Below are 21,773 nucleotides of genomic sequence, written 5' to 3' on the forward strand. Positions count from 1 at the left end.
AAGTTTAAAGGTTATACCTCTTGAAGGGAAGAGTGATTCTAGGCCACAATTCAAGCCAAAACCCACTTAAGGAGTTCCAAAAGAGCTTCAAGCAATCTCAGCCCAAAGATGAACCACTTTGGTTAAGGGTTGATAGGTTAAAGTTTGAAGTATGCAAGCTTCTAAGCACAAAAACTCAAGAGAGAGAGAAGCCTAGAGAGAGAGAGAGAATTGTAGGGAGAGAGGATTGTAGAGAGAGAGGCTCCAAAATCTTTCTAACTTTGAAATATGAGAGAGAGATCAAGTATATATAGAAAAATGTGAGCTTTGGTCGAAAATATCAAAGAGAGAATAACTAGAGTAGTGTGGGACAGCTGGAGGAAAATATCTGGGTTTTACATTGGTGGCCAGCACATGCATTGCCGGCCATAAATGTCCATTGCCGGCCATCAATGATCCATTGCTGGTTATCAAAAATCTGCTTCCAATCCCGACTTCAAACGGGCATAACTCTTTCATCCGGACTCCTTTGTAGGTTATTCTTCAGTCTAAATTGAAGCCCCAGAAGTATACTATCCAATGGTGGCAGCCTCACATCAAAATTCTAAGTGTGCAAAAAGATATACCTATTTTAGTGAAGATTGTTCAATTTTGGCTTAACCTGATTCATGCCTGACTTCTCCTCAGCCACATCTCCCTCATCTGGACTCAGCTTTAGGAGATTCATGAGTGTAAAATGAAGCCCTGGAAGTCCTCTTTCCAACGGTGGTGACCTCATAACTTAAGTCCAAGTATACAAAAGGATAGACCTGATTTAGTGAAGCTGCCTAGTTTCCTCTTAACAGTTTTATGCCCAACTTCTTCCCCAACTAGTTTCTTCCTTCTCCTATTATTTTCTTCAACTCTGAACCTCTAAATAAGGTGTTTTGAAATATTTTTCAAAGAGTTCACCTCTTTTTCATTTATTTTCACTTTGTCCTTGCTCGGTTTATCGAAAAGCGCAACATTTAACGAAATGTGAGCCTCAAAACATCGTGGAGACCTTTTTTTCAAAAATATTTTGAAAGAGAGGGTTTTAAGGTCTAAAAATCATTTTGGTCACAATAGTTTTGGTCCAAAAAAAAAAGGAGTGTGAGGTTGGGATTTGAAGCTCTTCTTTTTCCGAAGAAATCGAACCTTTGCAAAACATAACCTTTACCATCAAGTAAGCAATCAGTGGCGCCCAAGTCTTAAGGGCGGTAAAAAATGGGGTGTCTACAGTTAGTTATAGCTAATTCATTCATATAAGTGTTGTAACTATTTAGTTAATTAATTCGTTTTGTAATTAATTAGCTTAATTCAGTTTGTAATAATTAGTTAACTAGAACAGTTAATTAGTTTCGAGTTTTATAAGAGTTAGTTTAATCAGTTTAGCTAGCTAGTTCATTCAGACCCTTCTTCGTGAGGGCATAATGTCGTAATAAGTGTGCGTGTGTGTGTATGTCTTCCAACCCCACGTCTTTCTCCCTTTTATTTAATCGCTTTTGATGGTTAGATTAGGGACATTTTCAATTAGTATACCTTATGCTTGCATGTTTACATCCATTCATTTGTCTTGTATGCACCGAGGCTTGGCGCATCATTCAAACTGCATCGTCATTTCAATATCTTTTTTGAATATGTGTTTAATCGCATATTGTTCAAATCGATCCATATGACATATTAGTAGTCGAGCCTATTAATTGCATTACTGCATGTGTTGCATTAGACATCTTGTATAGTTAGGATCATGCATCTTTCTAACTAGTTTTTGTTTTGGCTTGGAGTACTCGGTGAGTTTTATGCTTTAGCATACCTAACATGAGTGTGATTGCCATATTACCATGATTAGCATGCTTGCCATGAGGCTATGTGCTTACTTGATGAACTGCATGAATGCTCGTGGATGAAAGCTTTGTTGTTTGAATTAGAATAATTCAACGAATGTATGTTTTAAGCCCACTTTGTTGTAGCAAAATCATGTTTTAAGCCAACTATGTTTGGTGGTAAATTCGCATCTTTAAGCCCACTTGAGGGTGGCAAATTCAAACTATTTTTCGAAAACAACTCATACCACATCTTTAAGCCCACTTGAGGGTGGCAAATTCAAACTATTTTTCGAAAACAAACATGAGTTGAATCGTTCCAAGTCTTGAAGTCTTGTGACTAGTCTATACTTGCATGTGTGCGTCACATAGTAAAACTAGTTTTAATAACCGGAATAAGAACACATAATATTTATAAAACATCATATCATGATTAGTAAAGGCCGATCTTTGATCGGGCGAGCGGGAGTGCTCATTTCAGGACCTTCCTCTCTCGTACCCAAGTTCCTGAGCCGAGGTAACTTTGGTGATGACGGACACGTGGCCTTTAGCACGAGTCAGAGTTTCCTAAATTTCTCCAAAATAAAACATTTAGGTGGTGACTCTGTATCTGGAAAAGCAGTCCAATTTTGACATTATTTGATTTAAAATCGATTTTGCAAAAAGGTTTGCCGGATTTTAACTCTTTGGTGATTGTCAGTTTCATATTGCACTTATGAGACTAGATTCAGAACCGCGGGAGTTCGAACTATGAGGCCTTTTTTTTCAACCCTTTCCGAAAGGTGGGGCGCGAGAAAAAGGCGAGTCCACACTATCGTGCGTCGTGTCTCCTCCTGCTAACGTGCCCTGCGCCTTTGCTGATGCCTCTGCTGTTATCGTGCGCCACGTACCTGTTAATGTCATCCAGCCCCTGCTGACGTCACCTCTGCACACTAGACCTCTTTCCCAACTATTTTCGACTTTCCGGACTCACTGGTACACTCTGTTTTGTTGATTTTTGCTTTTGTAGCACTATTTTCTCTATTTTACTTCACCAAACCACCATTATGGATTGTCATGATACTTCTCATCCAATATCTGTTATCCTTGAGGGCTCCAACTATGTGTTATGGGCCCAAGCTATGTCTGGCTTTCTGAAAGGGAAGAAACTTTGGCGTATTGTCACTGGAGATGTGGTTCAACCAGTGAAAAAGGTTTATGAAACAGCTGCCACATATATAGACCGTTTAGAGGACTCGGACAGTAAGAATTCCCAGATCATCACATGGCTTCGCAATACTTCGGTTACCTCAATCAGTTTACAATTTGGTCGTTTTCAACTAGACTTTGTGACTACTCCTGCCAAAGACATTTGGGATTTTTTAAGAGAACGTTATTAGACTACTGGTCTTGCTCATCAGTATCACCTTCAAAGTCAACTTTATCACCTGCGTCAAGAGCCTAGTTAGTCTGTTAATGATTTCCTCTCTCAGATATATTCTGTTTGGGACCAGCTCGCTCTCTTTGAACCTGCCTGGCCTTATATTGACGATGTTACTTTATTCATTCAGTATCGTAATCACCAACGATTAGTTCAGTTTCTCATGGCTCTCACTACCAAGTTTGAGCTCGTGTGTGCATCTCTACTTCATCGCACTCCATTTCCCACTCTTGAGCAGGCAATTTATGAGTTATTATCTGAGGAGACTCGTCTTGGCCCTCTGAAGACTCATCATGTGGATACAGTTCTTGCCACTCCCCAATCAGTGAGCTCCTCTGCAACAACCACCTAGCGGTCAACTGCTTGCAATTATTGTCAGAATCAGGGCCTTCCTTCTATTCATCTCCTGCTTTATTGCCCAGTTAGATCCTGTCGGTACTACAACAAGATTAGTCCTGGTCATCTGTAGCAAGATTGTTTTCACAATCCAGACCGCTCATCTACTACTCGTGGGGCTTTATCACGAGGTCGTTCATAATGTCCCGGGAATCAGCTGCTGCCTCTGAGGAATTTTCTGAGCCTTTAGATCCAGCCGCTCTTGTCTTTTCCCAAACTGATGTTGAAGCCATGTTCAAATAGTTTCTCACCACCTCTGGTATACCTTCTTCTACTGCTCTGTCTATGACTTTAGGTACATCTCCTTGGTATTTTGACTTAGCCTGTTGTAATCATATGACTTCTGGTTTTACCCTATTTTCTTCTATTTCTTCCTCTCCTCATATTCCCTCCATTCATACTGTTGATGGTTCTCTTATGTCTGTAAGTCATACTGGTTCTATTTCCACCTCTCATCTATCCTTATCAAATGTTTATCTTATTCCTGCTCTCACTTTAAATTTTATTTCTATTAGTCAATTATGTGAGCTTGGTCTAACTGTCACATTTTCTACTAATGGTTGTTTAGTATAGGACCCTCAGACGGGACAGACTCTTGGGATCGACTGTAAGCATGGATGTCTGTATGAGCTTATTCATCTTCATGTTCTAGACTCCACCCCTATCGCTGCTCCTACATCTGTTTCCAGCATGTCTCCTTTTAATATTTGGTATTGTCGTTTAGGACATATTTCTGTTAGTCATTTAAAATCTTTAGTTTCTACTGGTCAGTTAGGTCATGTCATTCTCGATAATTTGGATAGTTTATTTTGTCAACTTGCAAAATAACCTGCTTTATCATTTAATGTAAGTACTTTTGTTTCTCATGCACCATTTGATCTTATACATTCTGATATTTGGGGACCATCACCTACTACCACTATAGGGGGATCACGTTATTTGTCGTCTTTGTTGATGATTGTTTCTTATGAAAAGTCGATCAGAACTCAAACAACTTTATTACAACTTTGCAAACATGGTCCAAACCTAATTTTCTAAAAATATTAAAATTTTTTGATCTGATAATGATATGGAATATAGGGATCTTGATTTTCTCTCTTTCCTTCAGCGTCACGGTACTCAGCCTCATCGTTCCTGTGCTGGCACATTCCAACAAAATGGTCATGCTGAAACGAAGCATAGGCATATTCTTGATAGTATTCAAGCTCTTCTTATCTCTTCCTCGTGTCCTGAATCTTTTTTGGAGGAAGCTGCTCTTACTGCTGTCTACACTATCAATTGTGTTTCCATTGCTACTATCCATAACTAAACTTCTTATGCACGTTTACATAGCACTAGTCCTCTATACATAAATCTTCGGGTTTTTGGGTCTGCATGCTTTGTTCTTCTCCAACCTCATGAGCACACCAAACTTGAACCCCGTTCTCGTCTTTGTTGCTTTCTCGGGTATGGAATTGAACATAAAGGCTATCATTGCTGGGATCTTATCTCTAAACATCTTCGTGTGTCTCGTCATGTGGTTTTCTGGGAGCATAAAATGTTTTCATCCTTATCCTCATTCCACTTATCATCATCTTCTCCTTCCATTCTGTTTACTAATCTTTCTATTGATCTCTTCTCTAATGCCTTTGATGCAGGTTCCTCCTCTCTAGAGACGCCTTTGTCTACACATGATCTTGTCCTGACTGCTCCCTCTGATGGTCTCGTTGAGTCTCCTCTCACCCTACCAGATCATTTTCCCACCGGCCGTCCACATCGGGTAACTCAACCACCTATTCATCTTCGGGATTATATTGTTGGGTCTACTGCCTTTTCTACTTATGAACCTACCTCCTATCGTGAGGCTTGTACTAATCTTCTTTGGCAGCAAGCTATGACTGATGAATTACAGGTTTTAGACAAGACTCATACCTGGGATCTTATTGATCTTTCTCCTGGAAAGACTGCAATTGGCTGCAGATGGGTATACAAAATCAAGACCCATTCTAATGGCTTTATTGAGCGCTACAAAGCCCGTCTTGTTGCAAAAGGCTTCACCCAGGAATATGGCATTGATTATGAGAAGACTTTCTCTCTAGTTGCTCGACTTACCTCTGTGCGTAGCTTATTTGTTGTTGCCGCTGCTCGCCACTGGGATCTCTTTTAGATGGATGTCAAAAATGCCTTCCTTAATGGTGATCTTCTTGAGGAAGTCCACATGCAACCTCCTCCTGGGTTTGCTTATCCGGCTCATAAAGTTTGCAAAGTACAGCGTAATCTCTATGGCCTTAAGCAAGCCCTACGAGCTTGGTTTGCAAAATTAAGTTCCACCATCCATGATTTCAGCTTCACCTCCAGCTCATATGACTCCGCTCTATTTGTTTGGACCACTACTTATGGCACCACTCTTCTTCTTCTTTACGTGGATGATATGATTATCACTGGTGATGATGTGGTTGGTATTCTTAGCCTCAAACAATTTCTCTATCGTCAGTTTGAGATGAAGGACCGGTACTCTTAATTATTTCTTAGGGCTTGAAATCTCTCATGATTCCACTGGTTTTTATTTGTCACAAGCCAAATATACATCTGATCTTCTGGCACGTACTGGTCTTACCGATTGCAAGACTACCTCTACTCTCGTTGATTCTCAGAATCGTCGTACTTCTCTCGACGGGGATCTTCTCTCTGATGCTGCTCTTTATCGCCAGCTAGTCGGTAGTCTTGTCTATCTCACTGTGACTCGTCCTGACATTGCCTATGCTGTCTATCTTGTTAGTCAGTACATGTCGGCTCCCCACATCCCGCATTACACTGCTCTACTTCGTATACTTCGCTACCTCAAAGGCACTATGTTCCATGGACTCCACTACTTTGCTTACTCTTTTCTCGAGCTTTGTGCCTTCTTTGATGCTGATTGGGCTGGGGATCCTACTGATCGACGCTCCACTATGGGTTTCTATTTTTTCTTAAGAGATTCTCTTCTTACTTAACGCAGCAAGAAACAGTCCCTCACTACTCACTCTAGTATTGAAGTTGAATACCGCGCTCTTGCTGACACTACTCAGGAACTTTTATGGTTTTGCTGGCTCCTTACTGATATGGGTGTTTCTTCCCCTGGTGCCACCTCTCTCTATTGTGATAATTAGAGTGCCATTTAGATTGCTCGTAATGATGTCTTCCATGATCACACCAAACATATTGAGATTGATTGTCATTTCATTCGAAAGCATGTTACTCATGGCACTGTTCATCTTTTCCCTATTTCTTCTATTGATCAACCTGCTGATATTTTCACCAAGGCTCATCCTCCTAGTTGTTTTAGTGATCTAGTTTCCAAACTCAAGTTGGTTGATACTTACCCACCTTGAGTTTGAGGGGGGCTGTTAATGTATATATATTTATATTTATCTCTTTGTATTTATAGATATAGCTTATCTCTACCTAACTCTATATCTAACTCATTGTATCTCTATCTCTCTCTATCTCTATCTCCTTCTATACTTATCTTTTGTGTTCAGCCTATAAATACAGGCTCTCCTATTGTATTTTAATTAATTCAATGATACAGATACATTATTCTAACATAAGTATTGAAGAAATGCCAACAGGATGTTCCATCAACCACCACGTTGTTAATGGAACATCCTATGAAGATGCCATCAACCAACTCTGTCAGCTGAATGGACAGCAACGACAGGGTATGCCCGTTGTGGTTAATGGCCTTGTCATGGTCAAAGAAGGATTGCACAACTAGTGGTACATCCACTAGCGAAAGAATGTCAGAGATAGTCAAATTCACTGTGGCGTGGATGAATTTGGCGCCGGGACTGTTGTCGATGTCGATGTAAACGGAGTAATGTGATGGGATTTCTTGTTTGGACATTGCCAGCCGACCGGCAAGAGGATCAAGAGTGAAAGAGAGAGCCTTCTTGTGCCTCTCCAAGAGAGGTTGGACTGTGTTTTCTTGATCATTCATTGAAGAGGGCTTGACAAAGAGAAGACCCTTTTGGATGTAATGGGTTGAGAGCATGGTTAGGTTCCATGGAGTCAAGTGGATTGGCTGCTTTGTCTCTTCTTCTTCTGGTGAAGACATGGGTTTAATGAAGCACTCTAAGATGTACTGGACATTTGGAGGATTCATTGTTGGGAAAGTGTGAGTTTGTGAATTGTTGAAGAAGGTTAAAATGTTCTATCTTGTTATGGACCATTCACTCAAGATTTATACGTATGGTCCCAAATTACCCGTTAAAGTTGTTTAAGGTTGGCTAGTGTGTTCAGTTGGTAAAGTATTCGATCAAGTATCTTGGTAAGAAGCTTCTCTCTATTCTTTGATCTGATTAGAGATTCAGTTTAGTCTATTGCGAATTCATTTTGGATTAGTCTTCATAATTTAAATTATTTATTTTGTGAAATTTATCGAGTATATTATTTATATTAAAAATTAATTTAATTATATATCAATAACAACTTGATCAGATAATATTTATAAAAAAAGAAAGAAGAAAGAATGATGAATTGTATGATTTTTAAAATGATTTTGGCTGATCTCAAGTCTTTCTCAAGTTTGAACTTTAGAGAACTATTTAGGCTTGTGGGTTCAGTAGGGTCCCATTTCAATGATCTAAATCTTTCATTTTGTTTGATTTTTGGTGTATATTGAAAAAAATTAAGTCGATCCGATAATTATAATTTTCTAATTTGATCACGTTTGTTTCTAAAAAAATAGACGATCAATTTTGAAAAATACACTTGTCGACAAAGTTTACGATTTTTAGATCGACATAATTTTTTCTAATAAATAATATAAACAGAAAATTTTAAAAAATGAACAGTTGAATTTTTAAAACGAGACTTGTAGTGGGTTCTGTAAGCCTGAACAAGTCTCCCAACTACATATTTGAATTTTTTTCTATTAGATAAATGTGATCTAATCAAGTGATTACTGTTATTTGATCAGTTAAAATTTTAATATAAATGATTTGCTCAACAAATTTTGCAAGATGAACAATTTGAATTATTTGAAAAAAACCAGAGATTGGCTCACACTGCACCTCCCACATTGGATAGGAGGTGTACTCGGTATTTTGTATGCAAAATATGGGTAACAATTTGCAATTGCAACTTCGATGTTGTTTCTTTTTTGAAACCACTAGATTAATAAAGGAGAAATAACCATTAGTGGCACTTTTACAAAGTATTTACAAATTAATAAAAAAATTAATTTTTAAATTTTGTAAGATTTATCATTAATTTGAAATTTATTTTAAAAAGATACCCTGAATTGTAACTTTTCCATAAATAGATCATATCCTTTCTTGGATTTTCCCTCCTATTATTCTTACGTCATGAAATTTTGATTATCAAGGCTAATCATGATTTAATCAAGATTCCTGTATTGTTTGACCCCCCCTCCAAAAAAAATACTCTAAAATACGAGGCTGTTGCTTGTTTTGTGGGAATACTAATAATATTTAATGGTTGCCGTGAATGATCTCAAATGCTAGTTTGGATCCTTGTATTTTGGGGTTTGTCGTGGCTCAGATTCATGAAGTCATGGAAGTCAAATATGGCTGCTGCACATGAAGAACAGTATGAATGCTAGACATCTTGTGTTAAAAATTCAGCCGAGCTCCTCTGTGTAGAGTGGTTGTATTGGAGGTTGCCATAAATTTTATTGATGGCTTGTGCTAACATTGGTCTATTGCATGTATAAATAGGAAGCGTATTGGATAGGTTCAAACTGCAGAAGTGAAGCAATGAGAGAGAATTTGTAAGCAAGAGAGTGAGGTGAGTTGAGTGCAACACTAAGAGCCCTGCTTGTTTTTAGGGGTAGAATAGAGGGAATTTGTAGTGAGAGGATTGATAGTGAAAAGATTGTTAGTAAAGGGATTAAATAAAATTGTGTTTGTTTTGATGATAGTAGTTGGTGTAGGAATTTTTAAATTATTTTTAAATAAAATAAATATAAAATAATAGAATAAATAAAAAATACAAAAAACATTAAACATTAATGTTAAAAAAAAATGCCCAACATGTAAAAAATAAAAAATAAAATAAAACAAATAAAACTATGATTTGTACTAAACAAAAAATACAAAATACAAAAAATTAAACATTAATGTTCAAAAAAATAAAAAAAAATGCCCAACATGTAAAAAAAATAAAAAATAAAAGAAATAGTCCGGCGAACTATTTTCTAATACCAAGTCTCAAGCCTCCATCCTAATCCCCTCCCTAAGGCTCATCTTGATCCGGAGAGAATTATGAATCCCCTCCCTATCTCCCAAAACAAACACAACATTAGTGGGTTCCATCTCCATCTCAATCCCAATTCCTCCTCTATCTCCCAAAACAAATAGGGCCAGACAATGTAGTAATTTCCATCTAATTATAGTGAAATTCGTTGTTCATAAATGTAGGTAGCCACATTGTTGAATAACGTAAATCTCTTTGTCTTTGATCGTGTGTGTATTGATATTTGTTTCTGAGCCGAGCACCACAGGTATTACTACTAAAATAAATATATCATGTCTCAATACAATGAATCTGTGACTCAGACAATAAACAAATATATTAAATTTTCTTTTCGTAATGTTTAGGACCACATTGGAGGTGAGTCGAAATTCACTTTAAAATTTTTGTTAGATATTTTAATTTTCAATTTTTTTTAATATAATTTTATTCTGTAATTAAATTCCCCTGCCGGTTTGGGCTGAAATTCTCTATATTGTTTATTCAGGATGTTGGTGATCAGAATGATGTGAGAATTTGATAGTGAAGAATTTATTTTTTATTTTTTTTTGAAAAAAAAAAAAACTTTACCTCTAGTTTATGCTGCATGTTGCCTTGTACACTAATCATGAGCTGTAATTTTTTTTTGGTACGTTTATCTCATCATTGGAAAGTGTTACAATTCATTTTGATTGAGTTTTTTTTAGGCATACCATATTCTCCTCCCAAAACATACGTTTATCTCATCATTGGAAAGTGTTACAATTCATTTTGATTGAGTTTTTTTTAGGCATACCATATTCTCCTCCCAAAACAAATGAAAGAAAAGGGTTGTTTTAGAATTTTGTAGTTTCATCGGTTTTTTAGCTGTATTTTAATCATGTTGGAAGTCTTAATTGTAATTTCGACGATTTTTAACAGTTATGTAGGACTTTTTCCCCAAACTTTTATGTCTGGAATAGCATTGACTCCGATGGATTATGTACAGGTGTTTGTTTTTTTTTTTTTTCATTTGTTACTTCTTTGTTGGCACTACTTGAAATATGTGCATGACACTGCTGTATTTATCATTTTAGGAAAAATAACATATAAATATGAGAAACTCATAAAATAATTATAAATTAGTGCAAATTATGTCAGGTGTAAGTGAGAATTGTGCCGGTGCAGTTAATTGCAAAAATTTGATTGCTTCGCAATTCGTTTTTCCATATCCTATTAATTCGTAGAAGTTCTTTTATTTTTTAATTCATTTTTTGATTGGTTTACCTATAAAAAGGGTAATGTTATACTAACAAAATTTATTTAATCCATTAAGGGGAATAAAACATTAAAATGAATTACACGCAACTAAGTTTGCATATCTCAGTGCAGCATTGGAATTTGGATAGCATCCATGAACTCTCCATTGGATTCAAGGTCCCTCATCGACTCCGGCAAAAGGCACACCTCCAAATCCATGCTTTCTCCGCCTTCGTATCCTGGGTACATATTCACTTTCCCGTCAAACTTATTCGCATATCCACTTATTCACATATTCACTTTGTTGTGGCTCGCCATCGCTTCCCTTAACCGCCACGTTACCCACCCAAGCCCCTGCTCTAGCAGCTTGCCAGCCTTAGCAATGCCTCTCACTGTTTGAACAAAATTCCCAAAATACCCCTTGGGCAACTGTGGTTCAATTCGTGTTCGAATATTCATTGACGTTATGCAATTGGTTTTCTGATCGTAGGGTAGGCGGCGTGTCCTACTGATGCACCTCTAGATGAGCGCGCTCACAGATTGCAAGGAGGATATCCTATTGGTTTGACACTCCCCATTGGCTTTCGCTTTTAGTTTCACTATGGATTCCGAGGATAAGTGGAAAAATCTCTCTCTTAATGGCGGCGCTTCATACCTGCTGATGAATTGATCGTGGTGGGTGAAAGAAAGCTTCAGAACAAGGCCGTACCTGTTGAGAACGAGTGGTCAAGAAATGAAAGAATTGTTTGTCATGAAAATGTCCGACCAAGTATTGAAGAAATGCCAAATCCTAAGAAGTTGCCATCAACCGATTCTGTCAGCTGAATGGACAGCAATGACAGGGCATGCCCATCATGGTTGATGGGCCTGTCATGATTAAAGAAGGATTGCACAACTAGTGGTACATCCACTGGCGAAAGAATGTTAGACACAGTCAAATTCACTGCGACGTGGATGAATTTGGCGCCTGGATTGTTGTTGTGGGGGAAAATTTTTATGAATGACAACACATGGCCAAGGTGACACCGAAGTACTAGCCGAGGTGCCACGTGTCCTGGTCATGACGCCAAGATGATCTCGGTTAGGCCGAAGTTATCTGCGGAGATACCGGAATCCGGGATAAACGAATAAGTTATAAGAGTCCTAGAGTGGGGGAGGACTTCAGCCTGATAAGGATAAAGCTTTTAGAGAGTTTATCTTTATTTAACTGGGAGTCCAAGATAGGCATTTGGCCAGAGTCCAAAAGTATAGGGATCAGGACAGTGCTGACTATAAAAGTAAGGCACTCTCATGGGTCTAAGGTACACTTTTGCTATTCTGGCTAGTAAGTTAAGCACTAATTATTATCTTTGAGAGATAACTGAGTATTGACTTGATCGTCCGAGGGCCCCCGGGTGGAAGAACCACCGCCGGAGTTTTTTCTTTCTGTGACAGGTCATTCGGGTGTAATCTCTGCTGCCGGTGTTCTCCAGCTGAATACCTGTTTGGCAGTGTGGTCAGAAAACAGCACACACAATTGTCATTGTCGATGTAGATGAAGTAATGAGGTGGGCTTTCTTGTTCGGACGTTGCCAGCCAACCGGCAAGAGGGTAGAAATAATCCAGAGTGAGAGAGAGAGACTCCTTGAGCCTCTCCAATAGAGCTTGGACTGTGTTTTCTTGATCATTCATTGAAGAGGGCTTGACAAAGAGAATACCCTTTTGGATGTAATGGACTGAGAGCATGGTTAGGTCCCATGGAGTCAAATGGATTGGCTGTTTTGTCTCTTTTTCTTTTGCTGAAGACTTGGGTTTGATGAAGCACTCTGAGTGTACTGGACATTTGGAGGATTCGTTGTTAGGCAAGTGTGTGTGTGAAGTGTTGACGAGGGTTAAAATGGTATATCTTGTTATGGACCATTTACTCAAGATTTATACATATAGCCACAAATAACTAATATTATTTGTATTAGGTACTAACTCCATTAAACTCGTTTAAGATTGGCGGGTGTGTGGGGTAGGTAAAGGATTCGATCAAGTATTTTGGAAAGAAGCTTCTCTCTAGTCTCTGACCTGATTAGAGAGATTCGGTTTAGTTTATGGCGAATTTATTTTGAATTTGTCTTCATAATTTAAATTGTTTATTTTGTGATATTTATCGAATATGTTATTTATATCAAAAATTAATTTTATTAGATATCAATAACAACTTAAATTGATAATATTTTCGGTACTCCGGAAGTACGGTCACATGGTGTTTCATGATAGTATGATTGGTGGAGAAGATGAAGTATTAATTATTTATGTTGGGTGATTTAGAAACATAATAAGGCATGATGAATGGTAATTGATGAAGGAGTATGGCCACGTGATACTCCGGAACTATTGTATAATTTTCCAAAAAAGAAGAAGATGAATTGTATGATTTTTAAAATAATTTTGGATTATCTCAAGCCTTTCGCGGGTTCAGACTTGAGAGAACCATTTAAGATTGTGAGGTCTAGTAGGGTCTCATTTCAATAATTTAAATATTTTAATTTGTAAGATTTTCAGTTTGTATTAGAAAAAATTAGGTTGATATGATAATTATAATTTCTTTTATTTTATTACATTCGTTTCTAAGGAAATAGATAATCTATTTTGAAAAATACACTTGTTGACTGAATTTATGATTTTTAGATCGACATAATTTTTTCTAATGAATGATATATACGAAAGATCTTACAAAAGAACAGTTTAAAGTATTAAAAAAGGACTCATAGTGGACCCCATTAGCCAAAATAACTCTTTGAAAAACAACATATTTGAATTTGAGAGAAGCAAAACTCTTTGAAAATTTCTTTCTTGATAAATGTGATCTAATGAAATAATTACTAATATCTAATTAGTTAAACTTTCAATATAAATAATCTACTCGACAAATTTTACAAGATAAATAATTTGTATCATTAAAACAGCTCCGAGATGGGCCCACATTGCACCTCTCACTAGGGGTGTTTGCGGTTCGGTTAGAGCCGACAAACCTCCGATCTGCCATCTGTCTGCAAGATTGGTAGATTGAAAAAAAATCAATCCGCATCCGTTTGTTGGATTGGCGGATTGGCAGACGGATGCGAATCGGTTTGGCGGTTTAAATTTTTACAAATTTTGAACATAATACAACTTGTTAACATTTTATTTGGGATAACAATCCAACTCAACATAATCAAAAAATTATCAAGTAAATTGTCAAATACCAATAATAAATACATATAAGAAAATCATGCATTATCAAAACTATTTCATTACTATTTTTTTATTCAAAAATTATTTAATTTGATTTTTTAAAAAAATTACAAAATTAAGCCTTATATTTTCCACACAAAAATATCAAATATCAACACTTGCCATTAATAAAATGATTTCCAGATTGAAAACAAATTGAAAACATAATAGAATATCTAAACTCTTTTTCAATTGAAAATATAAATAGAATATCTAAACAAATTAAAAACACAAAGTCTTACAAATTACTAGGGGGGCTTGCGGTTTGGCGGTTCGGCGGTTCGGTTGCGGCCAAGAGAATTTCAAATCCACCATCTATCCAAAACTAGGCAGATTAGAAAAAATCAATCCGCAACCGTCCACTTGTTGTCACGCATCTGTCCAAAATGCAACGGATCAGTTCAGTTCGATTGGTTTGGGCAGATCAAAATATCCGCTGAACACCTCTACCTCTCACATTGGATAGGGCCACTGGAAATCTCTACTGTGGTTGTTCAAGGGAGTTCTTTTTTTATAGGAATGAGAGGTATTGGCTAGGAAGCACGGGTGCGGGTATGAATACGGGTACAAGTACAATACGGGTACGCCGATACGACAAATTTTAAAAAAAGTAGGGTACGGGTAAGACTGGGATACATCAATTATTATTTATTTATTTATTTGGCTAAACATCCAACATGCAAATTAAAGTTCAATAACATAATTAAAAAGATAAATTATAAAAAAAAAAGGAAGTACATCATACAAGCTGTTTTAACCATTAACAAAATAATTAAATAACAGTTGAACCAATACTTCCTGATGAACTCATATTCCTATAATATAATTATATAACCATTGACAAAATAATTTGTGAATTATTTCACTTCATTCGAGTATATAACTTTTCAAATATTTAAATATTTTTTTTTATTGTGTCTACTACAGTCTACAACAGTAAAAAGAGGGCAAAGTTAAATAATAGAGGAGTCATTTTACATTACCTTTTTTTTTTTTTTGAAGATGATTATAGAGAAGGCTCTAAACTTGCAAGTTGCATGAAATTCCAGGGGTTGTGGGGAAAAAAATATAAAAAATAAAATATATATATGATATATATCAGGAAAAAAAGAAGAGAGTTCGAGAAAAAGGAAGAAAAAGAAGAAGGATCAAAGAAAGAGAAAATCAAAGAGGAGAGAATCAAATCAAAAAAACAAAGGGAAAAAAAAATAGATCAATTTGTTTGCTTCGAAGAAAGAAAAAAAATCTGGAAAAAAATGAAAGAAAGAGGAAGAAGAATTGAAGAAAAATAAAGGGAAAAAAAAAAGTTATCTTTGTTCTTCGTTTGCTGCCGAAAGAGTACAAAATCTGGAGAGAAAAAAAAGAGATAAAAAAGCGGAAGAAAAATCGAACAAAATCTGCGAAGAAAGAGTATAAAATCTGCAAAGAAACAGAACAAACTAGAATCGAAGAAGAATCGAAGAAATAGAACAAACAGGAAAAAAAAATGAAAGAAAGAGGAAGAAGAATCGAAGAAGAAGATGGGGAAGACTCGAAGATGAACTTACTGGAATGTGGTCTTTGAATGAGGGAATCAATCAGCACCGATTAAACCTTTTCAATTGCACCTTCGAAGGAGTTCTTCGATTGTCTTGGGAGTGTTTCTGAAGGAGATAATCGAATAGATCTAGAACCTTAATTTTTGGGAGACTTACGTATAGGTCCTAATAAGTGAACTTATTATCCAATAAGTCCTATGATAATTAATAACATTTTTCATTAAACATTATTAAAAAAACGTCACTAATTGTTAATTTTCAGCGACAATATGAAAATTTTGTCACAAAAAATGTAACTAATTATAAGTTTTAGCGACAGTTTAAAAAAATCATCACAAAAGTGTCACTGATTCACAACTTTCAACAACAATTGAAAAAATTTGTCACAGAAAAACGTCACTAATTCTAAGTTTTAGTGACAATTTATAAAAACCATGAAAAAAAAAGTCACTAATTGTTAATTTTTAGTGACATGTAAAAAATCGTGACAAAAAATTATTTTTAGCGACGATTTTATCAAGACTTATTTTCAATAGGACTTGATGGGAATTAAGTCCAACCATTAGGACCAATTAGTAGTTTACCCTAATTTTTTAATTGGTTCATGTTTTATTTATTACAAAAGAACCCCTGATTTGTATAATTTTTTTAAAATAGACAAAAAAAATTGCTCTGGTACCCTTTAATTTGTAGAAAATCTCGTTTTTTACCCTGGAGTACCCAAAAACATACCCATCGCATACCCATCCCGTACCCATCAATATATTGATCGTATAAAACGTACCCGGTGCGTTTTTGGCGTAGCCGGTATGTGTACCCGCACCCGGTAAGTATCCGGTGCTTGCACGACAACATTTTTGGAGTATCCGTGCTTCATAGGGTATTGGGTGTACTCAGAATTTTATTTGTAAAATATGGGTAACAATTTGCAATTGCATCTTCGAAGTTGTTTCTTCTATGAAACTACTAAATTAAATAAAGGAGAAATGATACATCAGTGATGTTTTTACAAAGTATTTATAAGTTAATAAAAAAATTTATAATTTTGATTATTAAAACTTATAAGATTTATCATTGATGTGATTTTTTTTCTTTTTTTGAGAAGACAGTCTCAATTGTAATTTTTCCTTAAATAAATAGATTATAATTTTCCCTCCAATTGTTTTCCTCGTATTATTCTTATGTCATGAAATCTTGATTATCAAGGTTAATCAAGATTCTTGTATTGTTTGACCAAAAAAAAAAACTAAGTGAACATAAAATACAGGTTGTTGCTTGTTTTGTGGGAAACAAAAAAATTGAATAATTTCTTCTTCAAATTAGTTGGTAAAAAGACTAATTTTGCCCCAACTATTTAATGTCTATTTTCCTTCTTCTGTTTTTCACAGAACATTTTCTTCTTTTCAATCAAAATAAAAATATAACAAGAGAAAAACGCAAATGGGGTCTTATGCAACAAGTATATTGAGAGTTGGTGGTTGATATGTATTTGAGCTGTCCAACAGCAATTACCCACATGTTCAATTTTTTATTTCGTTTTCCAATCACAATATGCCACATCTCTATTTGAGCTCAAATTTCAACACTTGTAATTTTTATTGATGTTCAATTTAGCATTATGTATTACACTTGGGTTTATCAATACTTTTTTTATTTTTTATTATTGACGAACAAAAATATTTAGCAGACTTTAAAACATGTTACAAGTCTCACGCGAAAAATAAAATAAAATTTAAAAGTTAGATTTAAAATTGTCATTATTTTAGTAAACAATTTAAAATGACAAAATGATCTTTTGAACAGTTATCATTTTTCATAATTTCCCAACAAACATGAAATTTATTGCAATCTATCTTTATCCAGTCAATCCAAACAAATAAGACCTTGAATATTAACACTTTTCTGCTAGCAAAAATTAAGAAATGAAAAATGAAAGAAATGGACAAATCTTAACCTTTCTTCCTTTTTAAGTTTGGTTACAAACTAATCTTATCCTTTCTGTGTTGGTGAATTTTCAAAAATAAAATCAGTTTATTTTTCAGCTTGCATGTTTCATTCAGAAAAAAAATTCAGAAAAAAATTCAGCTTAAAAAATCCCAGTTTGTGCATGGGTGTTTCATTAAAAGTGACAGGATACTCATATGTTCATTCTCAGTTCTCAGACCATGTTTCAATAAAATTTCAGTCATCAGTTTGTCCATGGGTGTTTCATTAAAAGTGACAGGATACTCATATGTTCATATATTTCATTAAAAATTCAGCCATCAGACCACGTTTCATTAAAAGTTTCATTAAAAATTCAGCCATCAGACCACGTTTCATTAAAAGTTTCATTAAAAATTCAGCCATCAGCTTGACCATGTTTCATTAAAAATTCAGCGTGTCATTGTCCATGGGGTCCATGATACTCATATGTTCATTCATCAGACCATGTTTCATTAAAAATTCAGCAAACCATGTTTCATTAAAAATTCAGCTTGATACTTGATACTCATATGTTCATTCATCAGACCATGTTTTTTCCATATGGGGGAAAATTGTCCATAAAATTCAGCTTGATACTTGATACTCGTATGTTCATTCATCAGACCATGTTTCATTAAAAATTCAGCTTGTCATTTTCCATATGGGGAAAATTGTCCATAAAATTCAGCTTGACATTTTCCATATGGGGGAAAAAATTGTCCATGGGGTCCATGGAAAGGATACTCATATACTCATGGGGGGAAAAGAAACCATGTTAAATAGCTTATCATTCCCATTCTATGAATAATTTCATTCAGTAATCCTATCTCAATTTTTTTTATATACTTGCGAGGATGAAGTCAGTCCCCATTAACAACGCAATTGGAGAGACTGCTGCAAGGAAAGTTTTGATGAATTACATTGTCAAACCTGCTGTGACCAAATTGGGCTCTGAAATATTCAAACACTTTTTTGTGAGAGGCCAGAATTTCAATCGCAGAATTGCAATTAAGATGTTCTTCTTTATGCTGCTCCTGGTTGTTCTATTCCATGTAAGAAGATACATAAATTCTTTTTGTTTTCTATATCAGATTGAAATTAGAGTTTACTAACGCTGTGTTTGGTTGCAAGATATAAGAAGGGATTTGTAAATGGTAGAAAGATTTAGGAAGAGATTTAGAAAGGGAAAGGGAAAGTGAAAGGGAAAATATAGATGAAATGTGAATAAAATATGCGTATATTTCACATGCATTTTCTTTCTTTTTCCAAATCCCTTAACCAAACACAGTGTAAGTCTTATTATTAACATTGCATATTCAATTAAAAGTATTAATCTTCTTTTATATATTTTGACATATCTATATAACATGACCACTTGAGCACATATAGTGTGTTAAGTGATCATGTTACTCAAGTGACAAAAAATATACATATAGTGTGTTAGATCACATCATGCCTTTAATATTAATATTCTTTTTTGTCATTATTCTTATAATATTATTTTTTTCGAGTTGTATATGTATCGCATGTACGACCGCTAGTGTGTGTATATATATCAAGACAGTTTTAACACAGTTTTCTGAAAAATTGAGCCCAATTTGGATTTTGGAAAGGTTTTCGAGAGTTCGAGATTTTTTCATAAATTTTATACGTTTTAAGTGTATTTCGATTGAGTTGACCTAAAAAATTTTAAAAAATAAAATAAATATATATATTTTTTGTATATTTGTTAGTATTTAATATTTTCAAAAAAAATCATAAATTTTACACATTTTAAATATATTTAAATTGAGTGGATCCAAAAACTAAAAACATTGATTAAAATATTTAAAAAGTTCACTACAAATATAAATTAAAAATCAAAAACTATTTTCAAAAATTTCAAAATCAAATAGAGTTTTAAAAATTATTTAAGAATTTGAAAAACAAACAAGTTTTGAATTTTAAAAATTTTAAAAACTATTTTTAGAATATACAACTAAGCAAGCTTTTAAATTTTGTCAACTCTTTTTAAAAAGTTATTTTTCAAAATTGATTCTGAAAACCAAACTAAATGGACCTGAGTTTTTTTGTTTTCCTTATTTTTTTTTTATCTTTTAGTGAATTTTTTTTAATATTTTATGTAATTTTTATTTTTATTTTTAGATACACCTAATCTAGATATACATAAAAAGTAAAATATTTGTGAAAAAAATTTTAAAAATTCAAAAATCAAAAAATATACAAAAATACTAAAATTTAGTACATTTTTATATTTTGTTCTATTTAATGAATTTTATAAAAACATTTGTACAAATTGTATATTTTTTAAGTATATATCAACATTAAGTAGATATAAAAAGTAAAAAAAAAAATTAAAATATTTTAAAAAATACCAAAACCATTAAAATACGAATTACAAATTTTAAAATCTGCAAACCATGAAGTGTAATATTCTAATTTCCATGCTATTACAGGATTCTTATGATCGTCTCAAAGGACTTTATCAGCTGTAAAGTTGAGTATTTGAAATGGTGTTGTTGTGTCCGATGTGATTGTATTTGGCGAAATAAATTATGGCCTTGTTATTTATTTTTATTTTTTTACTTTTTAACTATTTTATGAGATGAAAAAAATTGTGTTTGAGATGAATTGTGGATTTTTTTTAGTTGAATAGATAGTTGTAAATGATTGATTGAAGTGTAAGTTTAGTGTTTTTTTTTTTTTTTTTTTTGTCTTTATTAACTATTTTAATCAAAATCCAAGTTGCCAAACATAATGTAATAGTACTGGAGCAAATATATGTAACGTTATTTTAATTTGATTTTTATTAATTTAAATAGTAAATCTATCACTTTATGTTAGTGTTTTAAAAGATAATTAGAAAAGTATAAATCTAAATAGTGTGGATTATTCCCCAAAACCATCAAATATTTTCTCAGTTTGATGAGAGGTTTTTTGGTAACCTTCAACACTACTTATCTTTTATGGCACTTGTTCCATTGTTTCTTAAAAAGTAGCTTTAAATTGAAAAATCTCACTGTTCATAAAAATTCTTAAAAATCTTTAAGAAAAAACTCCTAAATTTATGCTAATGATGTGTGATAATGTTAAACTCACACTTTGATATTTACAATGTAGAAATAACATTATCACAATAGTGCAAATGCTAGTTTTTTAAGGTTTGGAAATACTGTTCGATTGCTTAATCACTACAACATTTTCTTAGTTTAGTGACATTTGAAAGTGCCACAAAACTATTCTTCTAATGACATTTTTTGGTCTTGTGACATTTTGAATAAGTGCCACTTCTATCGGTGCCACGGTAGATACGAGTGCCACGGTAGATACTTGCAAGTGCCACTGCACCATCATGACTGAAAACTTTTAATGACATTTTAATGTCATGGTAGATATTATTTGTGGCACTATCAAGCGCCATTAAAAAAAGAGTTAGTGACACTTATAAGTGTCATTGCACCATCAAGACTAAAACCTTTCAGTGACACTTTAATGTCACAGTAGGCACTATTCGTGACGCTATCAAGTGCCATTAAAGAAGACTTGCAATCTAAAAAATGCCACGATATGGATTTTTAATGACGCTTATTAAGCCACAATTGATATTTATAACACCTTCATAAATGCCACTAAATCCAATTCATTTGTGCCATTAAATAGATATAAGTGCCATTGGAACTTATTTTAATGACACTTTGCAATGCTACTATCACTACTACAAAATGCCACTTATATATTTTTTTCATTGACAGTTTTAAAAGCTACAATTATGCATGCGTAAATACCTATAAAAATAGAATCAATTTTATAAACAATTAAATATTAATTGCCACATCATATATTAATTTGACATCCATTCATCCTGTAATATTTTCATAATAATAAACAAATATTACCACCATAAGATCATCACATCAAAAAATAAATAAAAACCAC

At 34.2% G+C, this 21,773-nt stretch overlaps 1 protein-coding gene and 1 pseudogene across 1 annotated transcript; both read right to left on the reverse strand.

Annotated features, from left to right (window-relative positions):
* Positions 1–7,177: 7,177 nt before the first annotated feature.
* Positions 7,178–7,762, reverse strand: LOC145788718 (putative acetyltransferase At3g50280). The gene has a single exon (XM_082872470.1). It carries the CDS (start codon positions 7,760–7,762, stop codon positions 7,178–7,180), a length of 585 nt encoding a protein of 194 aa, XP_082728596.1.
* A 3,456-nt stretch (positions 7,763–11,218) lies between these two features.
* Positions 11,219–14,107, reverse strand: LOC114306020 (putative acetyltransferase At3g50280; annotated as a pseudogene).
* Between the last annotated feature and the right edge of the window lie 7,666 nt (positions 14,108–21,773).

Source organism: Camellia sinensis, chromosome 5 (genome assembly GCF_055761805.1).
Source record: "Camellia sinensis isolate YWXY chromosome 5, ASM5576180v1, whole genome shotgun sequence".
Lineage (NCBI taxonomy): Eukaryota > Viridiplantae > Streptophyta > Magnoliopsida > Ericales > Theaceae > Camellia > Camellia sinensis.